The 22,970-nt window shown below is 42.4% G+C and overlaps 2 protein-coding genes across 3 annotated transcripts in view; both read left to right on the top strand.

The window, feature by feature from the left end:
• Nucleotides 1-475: 475 nt before the first annotated feature.
• LOC135112292 (fibrocystin-L-like) lies at nucleotides 476-18,281 on the top strand. 2 transcript variants are annotated; one of them, XR_010274259.1, is made up of 8 exons: nucleotides 476-577; nucleotides 689-728; nucleotides 5,581-5,705; nucleotides 5,851-6,086; nucleotides 6,433-6,615; nucleotides 7,669-8,015; nucleotides 8,144-8,347; nucleotides 18,036-18,172. XR_010274259.1 is itself a non-coding variant. In XM_064026609.1 (4 exons), exons 1-4 carry the CDS (start codon nucleotides 7,927-7,929, stop codon nucleotides 18,279-18,281), a joined length of 816 nt encoding a protein of 271 aa, XP_063882679.1. In that variant the 5' UTR covers nucleotides 7,793-7,926. The 2 variants fall into 2 exon arrangements, 1 of the variants encoding a protein (XP_063882679.1); XM_064026609.1 differs by lacking the exons at nucleotides 476-577; nucleotides 689-728; nucleotides 5,581-5,705; nucleotides 5,851-6,086; nucleotides 6,433-6,615 and adding an exon at nucleotides 8,658-8,934 and having other exon boundaries at nucleotides 7,793-8,015; nucleotides 18,036-18,281.
• LOC135112282 (fibrocystin-L-like) overlaps nucleotides 18,176-22,970 on the top strand; it is an 8,229-nt gene continuing 3,434 nt past the window's right edge. Inside the window, exon 1 of the mRNA XM_064026577.1 lies at nucleotides 18,176-19,035. Within this exon, the coding sequence (XP_063882647.1) occupies nucleotides 18,326-19,035 (710 nt within the window). The 5' untranslated portion in view covers nucleotides 18,176-18,325. The remainder of the gene's footprint in view (nucleotides 19,036-22,970) is intronic.

Below are 22,970 nucleotides of genomic sequence, written 5' to 3'. Positions count from 1 at the left end.
GTGTGTGTGTGTGTGTGTGTGTGTGTGTGTGTGTGTGTGTGTTTAAAGCTATGAATGGTTCCTGCACACATAAATTGGTCAGTCAGTGCCTTCCACTGGCTAATTGCTCTGTCAGGAAAACTATATTTGTATCACATACAAGCTGCATCACACATAGCTTGGGTGATTTGCACCCACAGCACAGAAAGATAACACCAACAACATACATATGTTGGTGTTACATTTTTTTTGGTGTGGCTACTTTTTGCGTATGAGACAGAGCCAAAGCTACATGTCATGCTGCTAAGTGAAAAATGTAATTTAGGATTACAAATACTATTTTCTCACATTTTCTTTCCTCTTTTGTTTGTACAATTTCTTACTGTAAGAGTGTGTCATGATGGTGATGATGGTGGTAGTGGTGTTAGGTTAGGCCAGGCCATCACCTCCTGACCCTCTCCACTCTGGCAGGAGGGCACGGTGGATGTGGTGGTGGATGTGGGCGGCACAAGTGGCTCCCTCCCTTCCTCCTTCACTTATGACGTCTCACTGTCACCCACCATCATTGGCCTTTCCCTCCACACCCTCTCCCTCTTTGGTGAGTCTCTTATCCTCCTCCTGTTCCTCCTCCAGTTGTGGAAACAGTGAAGATCTGTCATAACAAATATTTTCTCTGTGTTTCTGTGTCTTATTTTCTCCTCTCTCACAGGTCAAGAGGAACAAACTTTGGCACTTCAGGATCAGTTCATGTGAGTGTCATTCTGTCCTTCCCTCCCTCCCTCCCACCCAGTAAAAGTCAGGAAAACATAACCTATTCCCTCCATCTCAATCTCAATCTCAATATTTAATGTGTAGGGTGCATATGGGGAGCTGGCTGCAAGGAGATGTCAGAGAGGGAAAAGGTTACTTGGGGTGGGGTGAGGGGAAAACTAAGTGTCCAGGGTAGGAGTTTTATGTGCATGTTCTGAAATGTGGGAGTGTTAGGTGTTTGAATGCACGTGCTGTGTTTGTGAGGGGGAGTCCGTTCCAGCTGCATGTGGTCCATGGAAGTGTGAGTGCTTGAAAGAGTCTGTGTTATTGTGGTATGTTGAATTCATATTTGTGGTTGTGTGTGTTATGGGTACTAGCTGTGTGTGGTGTAAGTATTCATGTTTGTTGATGTCAGTTTGATGGTTTGTGAGTTTGTGCATTATTGCCATTATTGTTAGTCTGTGTGCTTCTCTGTGAAGTGTGAGGGTGTCCATATTTAATTGTTTAATGCGTGTTGTTATGCCAGAAGTTTGTGTGTAATTGTTTTGTAATGAACCTGGCTGTAGCTATGTTGAGCTTTTCCAGCCTCTTTATATTTGTCTGTGTGTGTGAGTCCCCAAGACAGTGACCTGAGGGACACCTGAACAGACAGGGACAGGGTCAGATGCAACACTGTCAAAAAGAACACATTAGGTCCTGTTGGAAAGAAAAGAAGTGACCCAGTGAAGAATTGGTCCAGTGCTGCCACAATGCTGTAGTTTCAGAATCAGTCTTTTGTGGAGTACTTTGTTAAAGGCTTTGGCAAAGTCTAGCACGATAGTGTCAACTTGTTTGGCATCACGTCTGTCTGGATGTCTTGTAATGTCATGGTGGGTAACAGTGAGTTGTGACTCGCATGATAATTTGGGTTGGAATCCATGTCGTGTGGTCTGATAATATGTATGTTGTTTGTGTCAAGATGATTTATTATGTGTCTGTGTATGATGTGTTGAAAGATGTGGGAGATGATAAAGGTGGGAGAAATGGGGCAATAATTAGAAGGGTCACTCCAGACACCTGCCTTGAAAATGGGGTGACATCAGCACAAAGCCAGTCAGAGAGAAGAGAGGATGCATGAAGAGGTTGGGTAAAGATCACTTAGAGGATGGCTGGAAGGCTGAGAGCAAGGATGGGGGCACAAGTCTTAAGGAAAAAGGGGGGGGGACTTTTATCAAGTCCAGATGATCTAGTGGTGTCCAGAGTCTGTGGTGACCTCTGCATTCCGTCTGTCCTGATGTCGAGGGGAGGGAATGGGTGGGTAAGGGCTATTTGGCTCGTGTGGGGTTTTTCTGGATGAATACAGAGTGGAACTGTGTGTTGAGTAAGTGCTCTTTGTGTTCTGGCGTGGTAGCAAGAGTGTCGTCGCAGTCTTTAAGGACAAGTACTGTACTTGATGGCTTATAAGCCATGCCTTTTTACCAAAAAAAAGTCTGAGAAAATAAGCATGCGTCTTATAAGGCCAAGGTTCAGCTTTGGAGCAGTGGCCACTGGTAAGTCTGTGGCAACAGTGGCCTTTAAAACAAACCCCAAACATCTTTGCACATGTAAACAAAGTGATGACCATTTCTACACTTCAAAAACAACTTTTTTTTGGAAGATAACAATGTATAACAGGTGGTACTTACCAGTAATTCACATAAAATAACACCAGTCAGGAAGAAATTAAGTGATGACCCTCACATTGCATGTACCAAAACAAACTCACGGTGGGTCACACACCAAACCTGGTGACACGTGCAAGATTCACTGTGTTCCTTAGTGTGATGCCATTATTCCTTGAAGTGAGACACACCTTCATACAACTGAAATTGTGCCTATCTTCTAACATTATTAGCTTGCTTACATGTTCAATAAAACTCAAAGCTAATGAGAAACTATTGCTTTTTTAGAAAATAGCTTACTATCTAACAAAACAAAAGGTTTTATAAGTGAAGAGAGCATCATACAAACTTTAGTATCCCTCTGGGCTCTGACAGTGTCTTTGCCTACACCATATTTGTTCACATCTCACAGCAGGATTGGTGTTTGGTAGTGTTAGTAGGTCTTAGCAAATATAGAAGTTTTTAAATGTAAAATATTGGGGTCTAATAAGGATCTGAATACGTAAGAGAGGCCTTCAAATTTCAGTTGAAACCCTTCAGTTCATATTCAGAGCATATTTATCTTTTTTTTTTTTTTTTTTTTTTTTTTTTTTTTTTTTTTTTTTCTTTCAATGCCTGCCCAAAGTGAGGTGTGCCTTATAAGCCCATGCGTCTTATAAGCCGTCAAATACTGTATGTTTGTTTTGTCCTGTCTGCATGACTTGAGGAATTTGAAGAAGTGTTTTGGTGTTGTTTCTAACATTATCTGTGAGATATCTACAAAGGTGTTCACGTTTGGTCTTCTTTATGTTTTTTGGCAAGATTCTTTTGGAAAGATCTGAAGGCGGCCCATTTCCCTGGTGTGTTCTGTGATTGTTTGCATCTGTCATCTCTGTTTTCTGTGGTGTTGTTTCCATAGGTTCCTGGAGAACCAGGGGAGTGTATGTCTACATGAGGGTGTTTTCTATGGGCTGTAGTTGTTCATGGTGGTGTGTATGGTGTGTCAGGCTGTTCCAGTTTCTTGGAGGAGTCCAGAGTATGAGTCAGAAGATAGAAAATTGTCTCTGTAGAGTGTTTAATTGAGTCTGTCAGCTCTAGAGTAGAGTAGGATTGACCCACATCTGTGTTTTTGTCTTGTCGGTAGAAGGTCTATGTCAACTGGAACATTGTTGTGGTCATTTAGTCTTGGAACTACCTGGGTGTTTATTATATTGTGTATGTTGTTTTTTAGAAGGTCTAATGTATGGACTGTGGTGAGAAGGCCTCTGGCACCAGAGGGGTGTGTGGTAGCCTGTGTTTTTGTTGGCTTGAGTACTGTTTGCATGAGTGAAAATGTATTTTTGTTGTCAATTAGTGTGTTGTGTAGCTGGCACCTGTTTGTGTGGGGAATGATAGGGTTGAAGACATCAGTGTCATAGGGATTGGAGGGGGACGTAGTGGTCCAGTTGATGTCAGGGAGGTTGAAATCATGTACAATCCAGATGTGTTTGTCTGGTGTGAGGTGTGAAAGAGCTGTGTGAAGGTTGTGTGAGTATTCTGTGTTGGAAGATGGAGGTCTGTTGAAAGCTGCAAGTAGAACCCCATGGCCTCTCTGCACAAGACTTTCTTCCTTCTCTCACCCCAATTTTGTCCATCTCTGTAATGCAAAAGTTAACCTGTATTCTCAATCATTCATCCTTTTCTCTGGTAAACTCTGGAACTCCCTGCCTGGTTCTGTATTTCCTCCTTCCTATAACTTGAACTCTTTCAAGAGGGAGGTTTCAAGACATTTATCCTTCAATTTTTGACAACCACTTTTGACTATGCTTGGGGACCAGCACCTCAGTGGGACTTTCTTATAAATGTATTGCCCTTGGCTGGTTTCCTTCCTACATAAAAAAAAAAGTGAATTACAGTTAGAAATTTTTATGACTGTCTTGCTAAATGGTGGAGGAAAGACTTCTGCAGAATCTGTGTTGGGTGTTAAGCATGTTTTGGTACCTACAGTGAAGTCTGGGTCATTTGTGTGTAGGGCAGGAGAGGCACTGGGAGAGGTTGCTGGGGGAGTTGGGGAATGGGGGAAGGTTTAGGTGAAGGGGGTGTAAGAGAGGTGAGGGTAGTCATGATGTGCAGGAAATGCCAAAAGCAATGGGAAATGGCCCTGGTTGACAGATTGATGGACTGGTGTTACAAGGGTGTTTAGGTGATGTGGAGCTTGAATGTCTTGTTGTGTGGTGGGATGTGTGGCTAGGTGTTGGTGGTTGTGAGGGTGAGTGTTGCTGGTTCATGGAAGGAAAATGTATATGAGATTTGTTAGTACTGTGTGTGCATAGCAGGTCAAAGGAGCTAGAGGTTGGAATAGGAGGTAGTGAGAAAGAAGATGTAGAGACATTAGGAGAGCCACATCTGCTGCAGATACACACGATACTATTGTTAATTGATCCGTGGTGTACCTGTGCAAACGATCCGATGCAGCCGACATGACACCACACAGCATGCTTGGACCGGTTACAGCAGATATCACATTGGATGCCCCTTTGCCTCACTCAGCTGCTTTGGCACAAACTGTCTTGAATGTGTGTTTGTATTGTTGTGGTGTGTTTTGGAGCAGTGTGAAGCATCTTGGCTAAGTGTGATGTTGGTGCTTGTGGATGATTTGGATGTGTGGTGTGGGGATGTAACTGTTCATGTCTGCACATGGCATATTAGTGTGTGTAGTGTAAGTGCCAAGAGTATTCCTGTTACCATGCTGAAGGCAAGGTGTAGCAGTAAGTGGCATCTGTACTGGTGTGTTCTTACCTTCCATGAGAGTGTGCTTGTGTGGTGTTTTCTTGTTGTTGGCCAAAGCAACATTGCTGTTGCTGGTCATGGTGACTGGAACAACTGTTTCTGACATTTGTGTGCTGCCTTGCTAGGAACTTTTTTTTTATTCTAAGAAAGTGATAAGACTTATTGAGTTAATAAAAAAGTAAAAAAGAGGCCAGAAAGATTTTAGAAATTAAATTGTGTGTCAAAGCAATGTATTGAACATTTATCTGAGGAGAAGGCAGGGCAGGGGAGGGGCCAGGTGCCGGGGTACAGGAACAAGGGTAGGGAGCCGAGGTGGAAATGTCCATTCATCTCAGAGTCAACAACCAAATTCCCTAGTACTGATATAAAGTCACTACTTCCCCCTCTGACCTTCCTAGTAACCCTGACCTAACCTATCACTTTCCCAATACCCCTGACCTGACCTATGACCTCATGCCGCCAGATCGGATCAGAGCTGTGTTATACGACTCATTGGAGTAACATCAGCATGAGCTGTCTTACCCCGGCACTGTCGGCTGGCACTCATACCCTGGTACTCTCCGCTGATGGCTTTGGTGCTGCTGCCAGGTGGGTGTCTCTCTCTCTCTCTCTCTCTCTCTCTCTCTCTCTCTCTCTCTCTCTCTCTCTCTCTCTCTCTCTCTCTCTCTCTCTCTCTCTCTCTCTCTCTCTCTCTCTCTCTCTCACTGATAATAGAGTGACGATGTTGTGGCAGGGAAGTGGAGTACGTACTGCAGGTGACCTCGGCCTCAGCTACCCAGGGGTCAGTGAAGGGTGGCACGCTGGTCAGGCTGGGCGGCACAGGCTTCAGCTCGGATTGTTCCCGCCTCAAGGTGAAGCTGGGCCAGGTGTATGAGTGTGAGGTGCTGCAGTGCTCCGATGAGGCCCTCACCTGCATCACCAGGCCCATCACCACCAACCACAGGATTGTGAATGTTGGCACCAGCTCTGGTGAGGCGCTGATTCATACACACACACACACACACACACTTGATGATGCAGAATTCCTGTTAAAGTATCACTAGAGTCACATAAACACCCTTGAAAACTCCAACAACATCCTGTGCAGTCAGTTAAACTATCTCTATCCTTGTTAAACTGCCCATAAAATCCCGAAAGTGCCTCTGAAAACCTGCAGTAACTTCCACCAGAACCTGTTAAAAGCAGTCAAAATAAGATGCTGAAACACTGATGAACACAGATGAAGCCTTTATCAAGCACCTCTCACTCACCAAACCTAGTCATCTTAGTACCATTTGTGGACTTCAAGCAACCCCATTACCTTCAATTTTCACAGAGACTGTATCATGGTATCCTCGTGTGCTGGAGGTAGTGGAGGGAGACTCAGTGACCTGGCAGTGGAGTAAGGTGTCTGAGAACTCACAGCTGCAGTACGGAGTGTGTGAGGTGGCCAGCCCTGTGGATAACTGTGAGGACGCTGATGGTTCTGGCTTCTTCTCAGGGACACAGACTGCTGCAGGTAAGGACAGAGAGACTGGGATGAGGTGAGGGGGAAATTGAGACAGGAAAGCACAGAAGTGAAGTGAGAGAAATGAAGGGATAGAAGGATAGTGACAAGGAGAGAAAGAGAGAGATTGGAGAGTGTAAACAGGAAGGAAAGGAAGGAGGATGGATTGAAAAGAAAGAAGGAAGAGAGAGAAGGATGGAAGTGGAGGAAGAGCGGAGAAAAATGAAAAGAAATAGGCAGGAGGAGAAATATGAGTATTTTTTTTTTTTTTTATGTAGGAAGGACACTGGCTAAGGGCAACAAAAATCCAATAAAAAAATATGCCCACTGAAATGCCAGTCTCATAAAAGGGTCAAAGCAGTAGTAAAAAATTGATGAATAAGTGTCTTGAAACCTCCCTCTTGAAGGAATTCAAGTCATAGGAAGTTGGAAATACAGAAGCAGGCAGGGAGTTCCAGAGTTTACCAGAGAAAGGAATGAATGATTGAGAATACTGGTTAACTCTTGCATTAGAGAGGTGGACAGAATAGGGTTGAGAGAAAGAAGAAAGTCTTGTGCAGCGAGGCTGCAGGAGGAGGGGAGGCATGCAGTTAGCAAGATCAGAAGAGCAGTTAGCATGAAAATAGCGATAGAAGATAACAAGAGATGCAACATTGCAGCGGTGAGAGGCTGAAGACAGTCAATTAGAGGAGAGGAGTTGATGAGACAAAAAGCTTTTGATTCCACCCTGTCTAGAAGAGCAATATGAGTGGAACCCCCCAGACATGTGAAGCATACTCCATACATGGACAGATAAGGCCCTTGTACAGAGTTAGCAGCTGGGGGGGGGTGAGAAAAACTACTACTAATACTGCCACCACTACTACTACTACTGTTAATACTACCACCGTGACCACCTCTATTACTATTACTACTACTGCTACTGCTGCTGCTGCTGCTACTTCTACTACTACTCCCACCAGTACTACTACTACTACTACTACTACTACTACTACTACTACTACTACTACTACTACTACTACTACTACTACTACTACTACTACTACTACTATTGCTTTCCCACAGGCTCTTTCACAGTGGCCTTCCCCCAGCAAGGCATCCACTATTATGCTGGCCCCACACTGCCTGGTGGTGTGGTGATGCGGGGCCAAGTCAACGTGGTACGGCCACCTCATCAGGCCCTCAGGATGGCCGTACTGCTGGGTGACAAGGAAGCCACCTACCAGGTTGCCGGGAGTCAGGTCGTCAACATGAGTGGCTGTGACCCCATCCTGGAGATGCCTCTGGATGGGTGTGACCTCCCTGACCTGACCACACCAGAAAATGGATACCTGTACTTTCATTTCCACACCTGTCACACACCTGTGGTCTCTGCCCTGGCCTCCTCCACCACCCACACTGAAGGGCCTGAGGTGAGGGCAGGCTAGTGCAGGCCAGGGTTCCTCTTGCATTAGTGATGGTAATGGTAGTAATGATAGCAGCACCAGTGGCAGTAATAATGGTTCCCCACGCTGAGTGTTTCCTGTTTTCTTTGACACAGCGGCCTGCAGGTGGTGGGTGGCGACTCTCTCACCATCACTGGATCAGGCTTTGGTGACCTGGCCTGCCAGGTAGAGGTCAGTGTTGGTGAAGTATCCTGTAGTGTGACCTCTGCTTCAGACACCTCTGTGACTTGCGATCTGGACGACCTGGACAACCTGAGGTCGGGTGCATACCTGCCCATCACTGTCAAGGCAATCAACAGGTGAGTGCAGCTAACATACAGACAGACAGATAGACAGACAGGTCAGCACGGATGAGAGAAACTGGATGTTTGAGATGATATGAGAAAAAAAAAGGAACATGCTTCAATGACAGAAATACAGCTTTGTACCACAGCAGCATCACTACACCACAGCACCACCACACCTCACCACACTATCATACACCACATTACTGCACTACACCACCAGAGCATCACCACACAACACCATGGCATTGCCATGCCACCACAGCATCACTGCACCTCACCACACCACAACACCTCACCACGCCTCACCACACCTCACCTGCAGGGGCATAGCAGTGACAGACATCGCAGGGTACAGCAGTGAGGGCCGTGTGGTGGTGGTGCCGCAGGTGTCCTCCCTCAGTCCCCTGGAAGGCTCCCTGGGTGGCAGCACCCTGCTCACCATCAGTGGAGGTGGTCTGCAGGGTCTGGTTGCCTCTCCTGTGGTGCTGGTGGGGGGCCAGACCTGTGTGGTGCAGAGTGTCTCCTCCACCACAGTCACCTGCCTCACTCCACCCTCCACCTCTGCCACCGTGGCCACCTTCACTCTGACTGTGGCCAGTGTAAGTTTTGTGTGTGTGTGTGTGTGTGTTTATTATGTAGGATGGACACTGGCCAAGGGCAACACAAATCCAATAAAAAAAATGCCCACTGAAATGTCAGTCCCATAAAAGGGTCAAAGCAGTAGTCAAAAATTGATGAATAAGTGCCTTGAAACCTCCCTCTTGAAGGAATTCAAGTCATAGGAAGATAGAAATATAGAAGCAGGCAGGGAGTTCCAGAGTTCACCAGAGAAAGGGATGAATGATTGAAAATACTGGTTAACTCTTGTGTTAGAGAGGTGGACAGAATATGGGTGAGAGAAAGAAGAAAGTCTTGTGCAGCGAGGCCGTGGGAGGAGGGGAGGCATGCAGTTTGCAAGATCAGAAGAGCAGTTAGCATGAAAATAGCGGTAGAAGATAGCTAGAGATGCAACATTGCGGTGGTGAGAGAGGCAGAAGACAGTCAGTTAGAGGAGAGGATTTGATGAGACAAAAAGCTTTTGATTCCACCCTATCTAGAAGAGCAGTATGAGTGGAACCCCTCCAGACATGTGAAGCATACTCCATACATGGACGGATAAGGCCCTTGTACAGAGTTAGCAGCTGGGGGGTAAGAAAAACTGGCGGAGACGTCTCAGAACGCCTAACTTCATAGAAGCTGTTTTAACTAGAGATGAGATGTGAAGTTTCCAGTTCAGATTATGAGTAAAGGACAGACCGAGGATGTTCAGTGTAAAAGATGGGGACAGTTGAGTGTCATTGAAGAAGAGGGGGATAGTTGTGTGGAAGGTTGTGTCGAGTTGATAGATGGAGGAATTGAGTTTTTAAGGCATTGAACAATACCAAGTTTGCTCTGCCCCAATCAGAAATTTTAGAAAGATCAGAAGTCAAGCGTTCTGTGGCTTCCCTGCGTGAAATGTTTACCTCCTGAAGGGTTGGACGTCTATGAAAAGACGTGGAAAAGTGCAGGGTGGTATCATCGGTGGAGTAGATAGGACAAGAAGTTTGGTTTAGGAGATCATTAATGAATAATAAGAAGAGAGTGGGTGACAGGACAGAACCCTGAGGAACACCACTGTTAATAGATTTAGGAGAAGAACAGTGACTGTCTACCACGGCAGCAATAGAACAGTCAGAAAGGAAACTTGAGATGAAGTTACAGAGAGAAGGATAGAAGCTGTAGGAGGGTAGTTTGGAAATCAAAGCTTTGTGCCAGAAGCTTTGGTGCACTGATGGGTGTGTGGAGTTCCAGCCAAGGCTGCATGTGTGTGCATATTTTACCTAGTTGTAATTTCCAGGGCCTGAGGTATGCTTGTGTGGTCCTGTCTCCATATCTACACTTGTGCAGTTGTTCCTTAAAGTTGTACACACTCGTTTCCAGTACTACCTCCTCACTGAGCTTGTTCCATACTTCTGGATTTCTTTGTTGGAAACTGTTTCTTTATGTTATTCAAGCATCTTTCTTTTTTTATTTTTTTGCTGTGGCCTCGTGTGTATCTGGTATTTTCTACTTCTCTTAGCAGCAGTTTCTCATTATCAATTTCTTCCATTCAATTCCACAATTTATATATAGTTATTAAGTCTTCCTGTTCTCTTCTTTGTTCCAATGTGGCAGATTTATCTTCATTAACTTGTCTTCATACGTTAATTCTTCCAGTTCTGGAACCATCTTCATTGCCATCCTTTGTATTCTTTCTATTTCTTTGACATGTTTCATCTTGTGGGAAGACTACACTGATTTAGCATATTCCAGCTTTGGTCAAATCATAGTGGTAATTATCTTTCTCTTCATACCTTTATCCATGTAGTGGAATGCTGTTCTAATATTTCTCATCGTTCTATATGTATCTCTGAACATCTTCCGTATGTGCATCTCTGATTATTGACTGTCCTGTATATTCACTACCAGATCTTTCTCTTCTTGTACTTTTATTATTTCTACATTTCCCATTTTCTAGATCCATTTTGGTCTCTTTTCACTTTTTCCCACTTACATTACATGACATTTTTTCATATTAAACTCCATCTCACATTTCTTGCTCCAGTCCCAGATTTTATTCAGATCCTCTTGTAGATTTTCAGTCTTTCATATGTTTTTGTAATTTTGCATCATCTGCAAACAAATTTGTGTAACTCATTACTCCTTCTGGCATATCACTGGTGTAGATAAGGAAAAGTATTGGTGCCAGCACTGATCCTTGTGGTACTCCACTATCTACTTTTCTCCATTTTGACTTTTACATCCTTTACTGCCATTCTCATTTCTCTTCCCTTTAAGTAGCTTTCCATCCAGTTTATTATTTTTCCATTTAATTCTCCAACATTTTCTAGCTTCCATAGTAGCCTGTTGTGGGAAGCTTTGTCAAAAGCTTTTTTTTTTTTTTTTTTTTTTAGATCTAAATGCACACAGTCTACTCATCCATCCCTCTCCTGCATTATATCAGTCACTCTTGAATAGAAGCTGATCAGATTTATTACACATGATTGTTTTTATCTAAAGCCATACTGCTTTTCTGATATATCATGTTCTCTAGAAGTTTTGTCCACTGCTTCTGCGTCACTTTTTCACAGATCATGCATACTATGCTGGTCATTGATACTGGTCTGTAGTTTAATGGCTCTTCTTTTTTTCCACATTTATAAATTGGCACTATACCTGTTCTCTTCCATTCCTTAGGCACTTCCAATTGATACTGAGCATTTTATTATGTCATATACTGGTTCAATTAACTGTTTCCTGTTAAAATGAAACCTGATAGTCCATCTGGTCCTGTTGCTTTTCTCTTCCAGTTCCTCAACCATTTAATAAAGTTCTTTAATTACTGTAATTTCCCACATTTGTTCTTTTGTGTTCACATCTTGTGGTTCTTTAAATTCTGATTCTTTTGTGAAAACTTGGTGGAACTTTTTGTTTAGCAATTCACTCATGTCTTTTGGGTCTTCATATGTTTCATGTCCATCCTTCAACTGTTCTAGTTTTTCTTTGAGTTTAATTTTTCCATTTATGAATCTAGAATAGTTTTGGTTTGTCCTTGCACTTCTCAAGTGCATCTTTTACATATCCTTTTTCTTCCCCTCTCCTTATTTACACATATTCATTTCTTGCTATCTTAAAGTCTTTATTTTTTTGGTTTCCACTTCTTTTCATTGTTATCCATGCTTCATCTCTTTTCTCTTTGCTCTTGCATATCTTGCGTTAACTACACCAGTTTTCCTTTTTCTTTAGGTTTGTATAGTGGGACATATTTATTCACTCCTGCCTCATATAGTGTTATATTGCCTTGCATATAATTTGCTCTTCAGCTTTCTCCTGTCCGTTGCTTCATAGAATCTCGTAAGATATTTACGTTAGCTTTTCCCTAGTTTCTCCTGTTTTGTTTGTAGGATTCATCATCTGCACTGACATCACTGTCAGTCTCTATTTCTATCATTATATGGTCACTTTTTTCCATGGGGGACATGTACCATTTCTTTAGTTAGGTCAATTCCTTTTGTTAATATTAAGTCAAGTCTTGTTGGTTCATCATCTCTTATATATCTTGTATTTTTGGTCACCCATTGCATCATTGTGTTTTCTATAGTCAACTTCAGAAATCTTTCTCACCATGCAGTCTTGTTTCCTCATGCCTTGAATGTTTCCTAATTTATTTCTTTGCAATTGAAGTCACCAACCAATAATTCTGTTTTATTACTTTTGATTAATTTACTCAAATGCTGAGTGGTATCTTCTATTATTTTCTCACAGCCTTCCTTGCTCCAAGAATTTGTTTTGGGTGGTACGTGGGTTGTTATTACCATCAGTATTTCTCCATGATTATCCTCCAAGTTAACAGTCACTATTTCTGCTTTTCCTTCCCCATATTTCATTATTTTTGTCTTCACCTCATTTCTTGTCATTATCATTACACCTCCCCCTCCTTTGCCAATCCTGTCTCTTCTCCACATATTGTAGTTGTTGTTAATGATAGTCTGATTTTCTTCTTGTAGCTTTATTTCCGTTAAACACGCTATCTTCAGATTCTTTTTCTTTTAAATAGTCTTATAATTCCAGTGTCCTGTGTAACAGTCCGTCTGTGTTGGTGTACATCACATTCAGTCCTTCATTTTTGCAATTTTTTTCTTTTACTTTAATTTATTCCTTTTCCTTTATGTACCATTTTTTCACTCTGTCTCCAAAAACTCTCCAAAACTCTAAAAAAAGTTTAGTCTTTTCTTCTGTTCTTGATTAATTTTTCCCTTTAGCCTCTTTGTGTGTGTGTGTGTGTGTGTGTATGTGTGTGTGTGTGTGTGTGTGTGTGTGACATGCAAGGAAAGAGCTTTGCTTGTGCTATCCTGTCTCCATATCTATTTTTATCTAACTTTGTCTTAAATTTATGTATTGTATTTGTATCAATGACTTCTTTGTCCAAATCATTCCAGACCTCCACAGTTCTATGTGGGAAGCTATTTTCTTAACATCTCTTCTACATGCATCTTTTTTAAGTTTTCTGCCATGTACCCTTGAGCCTCTTGTATCCCACATCACCAAGTCCTTCCTATCCAAGTTTTTTATTTCAGTCATCATTCTGTATATGTATAGTATGATCAGATCACCTCTCTCTCTTCTCTGTTCTAATGTTATAAGACAAGATTTAGACATTCTTTCTTCATACATTAGATCCTCCAAACTTGGAGGTGACTGTTGCTACTCTTCCTATTTTCTTATAGATTTCTTGGTGTTAGGTGACCATACCACAGCTACATACTCCAATCCTGGGTGTATCATGGTCACAATAATTTTTTTTTATCATTTCCTCATCCAGATGTGCAAATACTGTTCTTATGTTTTTCAGTGTTAATAGGTTTCATCTCTTACCTTGTTCATGTGTTTCTGGTGACAGCTTGTCAGTAATAACTACACCAAGGTCTCTTCTGTTCTTTTATTGTGTGTGTGTGTGTGTGTGTGTGTGTGTGTGTGTGTGTGTGTGTGTGTGTGTAGGGTCTGTTTTCTTTCTTATCCTGAGGTGCTGAAAGAAGACCTTGGTGCACAGATGGATGTGTGGAGGTGCAGCCAAGACTGTGTGTGTGTATTTACCTAGTTGTGAAATACAGGACAAGAGGCACACTAGGCTCATGCTGTTCCATCTCCATATCGACTTTTATCCAGATTTTCTTTAAATTTATGGACTGTCTTGGCACACAGTCTCATCAATAAATGAATTCCACACTGCTATGCTCCTGTGGGGAAAGCTGTGTTTCTTGATGTCTCTTCTGCAAACACTCCTTATCAGTTTCCTTCCATGTCCTCTGGTATCTCTCTTATCAGGTATCACAAGATTATCCCTGCCCAATTTTTTCATCCCTTCCAATATTCTGTATAGTGCTATCAAATCACCTCTTTCCCTCCTTTTTTGTAGTGTAGTTGGGCCCAATCTCATAAACTTCTCTTCATAACTATGCCCTCTTAGGCTTGTAGGGATTTTAGTTGCAGCTCTCTGAATTTTTTCTAGCTTCCTGATATCCTTCGTCAAACTTGGTGAGCACACTAATGCTGCATACTCCAGTCCTGGATGTGTCATTGTTGTTTACAATTTTTTTTTTATCATATCATCTTCATTGTCGGTGAATGCCATCTTCATGTTTCTCAGCAGATTGCATGTTTATCCAGTGATCTTGTTTACATGCTTCACAAATGACACTTTATTAGAAATGATTGCTCCCAGATCTTTTTCTCTGATCTTATAGTAATTTTCTCATTTCCCAAATAGTAGATGCCTTCTGTTTTTCTCGCACTTTTTTCCAAACTTCACCACACTACATTTCTTGGCATTAAACTCCATGTTCCATCTCAACAATCATTTATTTATCTTAATTAGGTCTTAATTCAGAGCTTTGCAGTCTTTTTCATTTGTTACTTTTCTCATAATCTTGGCATCATCAGCAAAGAGACTCATGTGGCTTGTCATTCCTTCCATCATGTCATTTACATATATTGCAGAACTTCACTTATTACTGGTTTCCACTTTGACTTATTGCCTCTGATTACTGTCCTCATTTATCTCTCCGTCAAGAAGTTGGTCATGCATTTTAATAACGATCCTCCCAATCTTCCTATATTTTTCAGTTATCCATATTAGCCTTCTGTATGGTACTTTGTATAATGCATTTTGCAGGTCTAAGTACATGCAGTCAGTCCATCCATCTCTCTCTTGCACTATGTCCATTACTCTTGTGTAGAAGCTTATCAAATTTGTTACACAAGATCTTCCTTCTCTGAATCCAAATTGTCTGTCTGTTATCACATTGTTGTCTTCCAGGCATTTCACCCATCTGTTCTTGATGATCTTTTTGCAGATCTTTGGTACCACACTTGTCAGCAATACTGGTCTATTGTTAAATGAGTCTCCTTTACTTCCAGCCTTGTGAATTGGGTAATATTCGCCTATTTCCAATCTTTGGGTACTTTTCCTTCCAACAGGGTGGTGCTAATTATATTGTGTATCACCTTAGCTAGTTTTGGGCTACACTTCTTTAGAATCCAGCTTGACAGACTATCAGGTCCCATTGCTTTCCATACACCCAGCTCTTCCAATATATTCTTTACTTCTTCTGTTGATGTTACTACCTCTTTCAGACCAGTCCCATTTTCCATAACTATCCTTTCTTCCCTAAAATAATTTTCTTTAGTAAGCAGTGAGTGGAAGTGTCTGTTGAACACTTCAGCCATCTCTTTTGGGTCTTCGACCATTTCTTCTCCAACTATTACTCAGCTGATGTCTTCTTTACTCCTCAATTTTCCATTCATAAATTTTTAAAACAGTTTTGGTTGGTCTTTGCATTTATGCACAACATTCTTTTCATAATTCTACTTATCTCTGTGTATTTTAACATATTCATTCCTCTTTCTTATATAATTGGTCCACAAGTCATGTCTCTTATATTTCTTCCACATTCCATGCTTTTTTCTGTCTCCAGTCTAGCTGTAGCACATCTCTTGTTACTCCAATCCTTCTTAAAAAGGTTTTCTGTTGATTTCATAGGTGTCCATTTCCCCTCTCCTTTATTATAAATGTTCAGGAAGGTGGTCCACTCTCCTTCTATATCACCCATTTGAAATACTTTGTTCCAATCCATTTCAATGAAATACTTCCTAAGCTGTCCAAAATTTGTCTCACTGCAGTTCAACCATTCTCTCCTGTGGTCTTTTCTCATATCTATGTTTTTATTCATTACTAAGAACTGAATCAATGCATAGTCACTTTTATCTATTGGTTTTTTGTGTTTTAAATCCTCTATTATGGCTTTTTCCTTCGTAAAAATTAGATCCAGCTTTGACAGTATTTCATTTTCTCTGAATTTTGTGTCTTCTTTAACCCACTACATCAGAATATTCTCAACAGCCAACTCCAGTAATTTGGTCCCCCTGTGATGACTTGCTACGTTATGTGGTCCAATTTTCCCAAGATATCTCTTTACAGTTAAAGTCTCCTGTCACTAGTTCACCTCATTTTCATCCATCAACTTGGATAAACATGCCTTTATGTCTTTCAGCATTCTCTTGTATTCTTCCTCACCCCTTGAGTTGGAATAAGGGAAACATAGGTCACTGCAGTATTTTGGCATCTTCCCACATTTCTTTTTAAGGCTATTTTCAGTACCTCTGCCTTCCCCTCCCCACATGTAGTAGATTTCACTGTCAATCCTTGTCTAATTAGGAGCATCACACCTAAACCCTGCTTAAATCTTTTATTTCTCATCCAGAGGTTGTAATTTCCATCACCAATATCTAAAACGTCCACATCACTCTCCAGTTTTGTTTCAACAATTGCCATGATATCTGGCTTCTCTTCTCTCTTAAACAGTCTCTAACTTTCAACACTACTGGTATCAGACCATTTAAGTTAGTATACTCCACTTTTAAACCTCCCATTCTGCATTGTCCTCTTTCCTCTACCACTTTCTCAGCCTCATGTCTGTGACCCTTCAATAGAACCTCTTCTCCACTTCTGGTCTTTTTTCGTTTTTTTTTTTTTTTTTTTTTTTTTTCATTTAATTCCCTTCTTAGTTCATTTATAGTAGCTCTCTCTTCTCTGGTCCTATCTTTTTCATCCACACTTGGTTGTACTCTTCAACTCTGGCCAATTTCTAAACTTTGCCTAATATTTCTTCAGCTGCTGCTTGTGACCTGTGTGTGTGTGTGTGTGTGTGTGTGTGTGTGTGTGTGTGTGTGTGTGTGTGTATGTAGAGTTGTTGTAAGCCAGCTTCTCACTATTTATGAGTTACGTTAGAGCTGTGAAGTCTTTCTGCTCACCAAGTACTGCTACTTCACTCTCATTCCTCAAGTCAAATTACCTAGTGGTTGGCCCAAGGGTTTGAGTGGGGCACGCCATAAACACAGCTCTAAAAGTTCTATAATTATTTATTAACCAGTGAATTATGATCCCAGTCATTACTCCTTAACAGCAAAGTGAGTGATGTGTTGGGCCAAAGCACAAGGGGATGGTTTTGGCTGCACATGTGTTGTCATTCTGAACAGCTGAATGAGGGTTGTCTTGTGAGACTGAACTGCTTGCATCACCATTACTCTTGTGGGGGGCAGTGACAGATGAGTGAGTGTTGTCTTGTGAGCCACTTTCGCCGTCATTAGTCTTGCATGGGGTGGTGACGGCACTGGTGTCAGTACTATGTCATAGTGTTTTATTTCTATTCCTGAGGTGCTGAGAGAAGGCCTTGGTGCACTGATAGGTGTGTGGAGGTGTGTCTAAGGCTGTGTGTGTGTGAGTGTGTGTGCATACATGAAGTTAAAAGAACACTTGTCTTCACTCTAAACTTGAGGCAAGAGGAACACAGCAGAGTACTGAGTCAGAGCTGCTGCCTGGATGTGTGGTGAGGCACTGTTGGCAGTGGTACTCATGTGTGCATTACTGTATTACCACATGGCACATCTTCCTTTCAGTGCAGAATGATCAAGATGAGTTAATTATTTAAGTCTGTCACCATATCTAAGACTAGATGTGTATCCAACATTAACAGTGTCTTGGCAAAAGACTATATAAATTCCTTTTCTCGTCTCAAACCATAATATGGTAATTTGGTGTCTTTTGAGTGACTAAATCTTAAAAAGCTTAAAAGAAAATCTGCAGGTGCCGGCCAAGATGGACACCCTTACCTTCACCTACAGTGAGGCACTCACCCCTGTGGTCACCAGCATGGCAGTGCAGGGCGAGGAAGTGACATTGTCTGGCCACAACTTTGGCAGTGACAACACCAAGGTCACCATCACTCTGGTGCAACAGTCGGTCCCCCATGGCTACCGAGAGGTGCCTCAGGAGGAGGAGAAGGAAGACTTGATGGTGGAAGAAAGGGAAGAGTGGTGGTGGTGGTGGTGAAGGATGAGGTTGAGGACTTCCTGGGTGTGGAGGCGGGTGATGAGATGGACCGCCTGGTGGAGACAGTGGCCGAGGATGAGGATAACGTGCTCAGTGGTAAGTACCTGCATGGCCTGGGGCAGAAGGCGAGGCTGTCCCTGGTGGATGTGCTGGAGGCCCCTTGGGGCTTCTGGGGTAGCTTCACCGGCACCGGGGCAGCCACCTTTGAGGAGACGGTGCAGCTGGGTGCCTGGCGCATGGCTGGCATTGGCCCTCTTCCCCACATACTGGACCACAACCCCCAGGAGAGACACCCACAACAGAGTCACTCAACAGAGGACCATCCCACCTCCTACTCCTGCACCATCACCTCTCTCACCCCCACCAAAGTGTCCTGCACAGCAGCCGGCCTGTCCGCAGGCTCCTACAGACCCATGGTGACCATGGCTGGGGCTAGGGCAGTTGTGGGCAACAAGGTGACCTCCACTACCCTGCCCGTGGCCTCTGCCCTAACACCTCAGTCCGGCAGCATCAACGGAGGTGCGGTGCTGGTGGGGAACAGCTCGGGGTTCATTCCCGGGTACATGATGGTGGTGGTTGGTGGTGCTGAGTGCTCCATGCTGCAGGAGAGTGCCAACACCATCTCCTGCCGCCTGCCACCTGGCATTGAGGGGGAGGCAGCAGTGGTGGTCAGTGTGGCCTGCAGTGAGAATGTGATGGCTGCCAAAGCATTCACCTACGCTGCAGCCGTCACCCCCATGCTTCTCTCTGTCACGTGAGTCTTGATGCCATGCACCCCACTTCACCACACACACACACACACACACACACACACATCTTCTGTATCACTGGTGTTTTGTTTATAATAATAATAATAATAATAATAATAATAATAATAATAATAATAATAATAATGATAATAGTAATAATAATGATGCTACTACTACTACAACTGATAATAATAATAATAATAATAATAATAATAATAATGATAATAATAATAATAATAATAATAATAATAATATAATATAATAATAATAATAATGATGATAATGATGATGATGATAATGATGCTGATGATAATAATAATAATAATAACAGTAATGCATTATTAATATTATCATTATTAAATATGTTCACTAATTTCAATGAGAACAAATATTTATCATCATGTTCAAAGTGATTGTGTTGGCCAGCACCCCCACCACCTCATTTACCCAGTGACCTCAGATCTTGATGTTGCAGGTGGCGTAGGATCACTCCTGAGCTGGGTCTTTGTGTTGGCAAAGACAATTCAGTCTTCACTAGGTGAATTGCCACACTCTTGAATCTTCTGAATTTTCCACCATCTGGCTTCAACCACAGAGTCATTCAAACTAAATTTATCTGTGCTGTATACCTCTCATCTAACTTCTCTGACTATAAGAAATTCTTTGACTAACTTCCAAAGTGGAGCACATTCTGACTCTCTTCCCTTTTGCAGAGATCTCCATTCTTGGAGACTTCAATGTTCACCACCAGCTTTGGCTTTCCTCTCCTTTCACTGACCATCCTGGTGAACTAGCCTTCAACTTTACCATTCTCCACGACCTAGAGCAACATCCTACTTGTATTCCTGACTGTCTTGGAGATATGCCCAACATTCTTGACCTTTTCCTGACTTCTAATCCATCTGCTTATGCTGTTACCCTATCTTTTCTGTTGGGCTCCTCTGATCACAATCTCACTTCTGTATCTCATCCTATTGCTCCAATCCCTCCTCAGGATCCCCCTAAGCAGAGGTGCCTCTGACATTTTGCTTCTGCTAGTTAGGGGGCCTGAGGAGGTGTTTTGATGATTTTCCTTGGAATGACTACTGCTTCCATGTCACAGACTGTCTCTGTGTGCTGAGTACATAACAGAGGTGATAGTATCTGGCATGAAAGCGTACATTCCTCTCTCTTTTTCTCGACCTAAACCTTCCAAACCTTGGTTTAACACAGCCTGTTCTTGTGCTATACATGATAGAGAGATGGGTAACAAAAGGTACTTGAGCCTTCCATCACCAGAATCTCATGCACTTTATATTTCTGCCTGGAACCATGCAAAGTCTTTTCTCCAACAAGCCAAAAACTCCTTCGTAAATAGAAAGTGTCAAAATTTTTCAAGATCTAACTCCCCTCATGACTTCTGGCACCTAACCAAACACATCTCCTATAACTTTGCTTCTTCATCTTTCTCTCTTTTATTTCAACCAGATGGCACCACTCTGATCTCATCTATTTCTAAAGCTGAACTATTTCCTCAAACCTTTGCTAAAAACTACCTTGAATGATTCAGTGCCTGTTCCTCCCTCTCCTCCACCTTCTGACTACTTTGTGTTACCTATTAAAATTCTTCACAACGATGTTTTCCATGCCTTCACTGGCCTAAACCCTCAGAAGGCTTATGGACCTGATGGGGTCCCTCCTATTGTTCTCTGAAACCGTGCCTCCGTGCTTGCACCTTGACTAGTCAAACTCTTTCAACTCCATCTGTCAACATCTACCTCTCCTTCTTGCTGGAAGTTTGCCTACATTCAGCATGTTCCTAAAAAGGGTGACCGTTCTAATCCCTCAAACTACCATCCTATTGCTTTAATTTCCTGCCCATCTAAATTTTTTTAATCTTTCCTCAACAGGAAGATTCTTAAACATCTTTCACTTCACAACTTTCTATCTGATCGCCAGTATGGGTTCTGTCAAGGCTGCTCTACTTCTTCTGGCTTTTCTTACTGAGTCTTGGTCATCTCTTTTAGAGATTTTAGAGAAACTTTTGCTGTTGCCTTAGACATATCAAAAGCTTTTGATAGAGTCTGACACAAAGCTTTGATTTCCAAACTGCCCTCCTACGGCTTCTATCCTTTTCTCAGCAACTTCATCTTAAGTTTCCTTCCTGACCGTTCTGTTGCTGCTGTGGTAGATGGTCACTGTTCTTCTAAATCTATTAACAGTGGTGTTCCTCAGGGTTCTGTCCTATCACATATTCTCTTCCTATTATTCATCAATGATCTTCTAAACCAAACTTCTCGTCCTATCCACTCGTATGATGATAATACCACCCTGCACTTTTACACGTCTTTTCATAGATGTCCAACCCTTCAGGAAGTAAACAGGTCACAAAAGGAAACCAGAACACCTGTCGTCTGATTTCTCTGAAATTTCTGATTGTGACAGAGCAAACTTAGTATTGTTCAATGCCTCAAAAACTCAATTCTTCCATCTACCAACTCAACACAACCTTCCAGACAAATATCCCATCTTCGTCAATGGCACATAACTGTTCCCCTCTCCTACATTGAACATCCTCGGTCTGTCCTTTTCTTATAATCTAGACTGGAATCTTCACATCTCATCCCTAGCTAAAACAGCCTCTATGAAGTTAGGCGTTCTGAGACATCGCCAGTTTTTCTCACCCTTCCAGCTGCTCTGTACAGAGGCCCTATCCATCCATGTATGGATTATGCCTTTCTATGGATTATGCTCTTCCAGACAGGGTTGAATCAAAAGCTTTTTGTCTCATCAACTCCTCAATAACTGACTGTCTTCAGCCTCTTACTCACTGCTGCAATGTTGCATCTCTTGCTATCTTCTATCACCATTTTCATGCTAACTGTTCTTCTCATCTTGCTAGCTGCATGCCTCCCCTCCTACTGCAGCCTTGCTGCACAAGACCTTCTTTTTCTCACTCCTACTCTGTCCACCTCTCTAATGCAAGAGTTAACCAGTAATCTTATCATTCATCCCTGTCTCTGGTAAACTCTGGAACTCCCTACCTGCTTCTGTATTTCCACCTTCCTGTGACTTGAACTCCTTCAAGAGGGAAGTTTCAACACACTTATCCTTCAATTTTTGATCACCGCTTTGGACCCTGTTTGGGGACTTGCATCTCGGTGGGGTTTTTTTTAAATTGGGTTTTTGTTGCCATTGGCCCTCTTACATGAAAAAAGTTCAACAAAGGACTGTTGTTAAGACACTGCATGTGAGGTGGCCCCCAGTTTGGAAGTATTGTAAATGAATGTTGCGATGAAATAGAATGGGTCTTTGAGACAACAACAAATAAGATGAATGATGATAGTAATAATAATGACAGTGATACTAATACTACTAATATTGATAGTAATAATACTACCTAATAATTATAGTGACAATAATAATAACAATGACAACATAATGTTAGTGCTCACTTTGTTCATTATCTAGCTTGTAGGAATTTGGGTCAGCAGTCTTCACTTACCTCAAGACTCACAGGTCAACCAAGTGTTCCACCATGGAGGGCATGTCACTCACACCAGTTATTCAGAATTGTCGTGCTTTAACACAGTCTGTGATGTAGTGGCAAGAAGTGTGTTTGTTGTTCTCAATACACAGCCTGCACTCACTGCTTTCACACATCAGAGCTTGCTGTTGGCCCAAATGAAATTATAGGGGCATAGGATGGGATTATCCCTTAATGAAGCCAACAGGTTGATAATGTCATAATTAATGTAGCCAAGGCCAGAGGCAGAGCCAGAGCCAGCCATTCCAGTTCATCAGCGTGGAGCAGAGCAGCCAGCCTGCCAACCTTCCACAACAGTGTCTGGGCACTAAGCAGAACTGAGTGTGGCCCTTCAGGTGGCCTGATTCCTGTATGAGTAACTTTTTTGTGGGGCCAGCCTGTTCAGGCCACTGGACAGGCCAGCCAGAGCATGCA

Source organism: Scylla paramamosain, chromosome 2 (genome assembly GCF_035594125.1).
Source record: "Scylla paramamosain isolate STU-SP2022 chromosome 2, ASM3559412v1, whole genome shotgun sequence".
NCBI classification, from domain to species: domain Eukaryota; kingdom Metazoa; phylum Arthropoda; class Malacostraca; order Decapoda; family Portunidae; genus Scylla; species Scylla paramamosain.
This window is presented reverse-complemented; position numbering and strand designations above follow the sequence as displayed.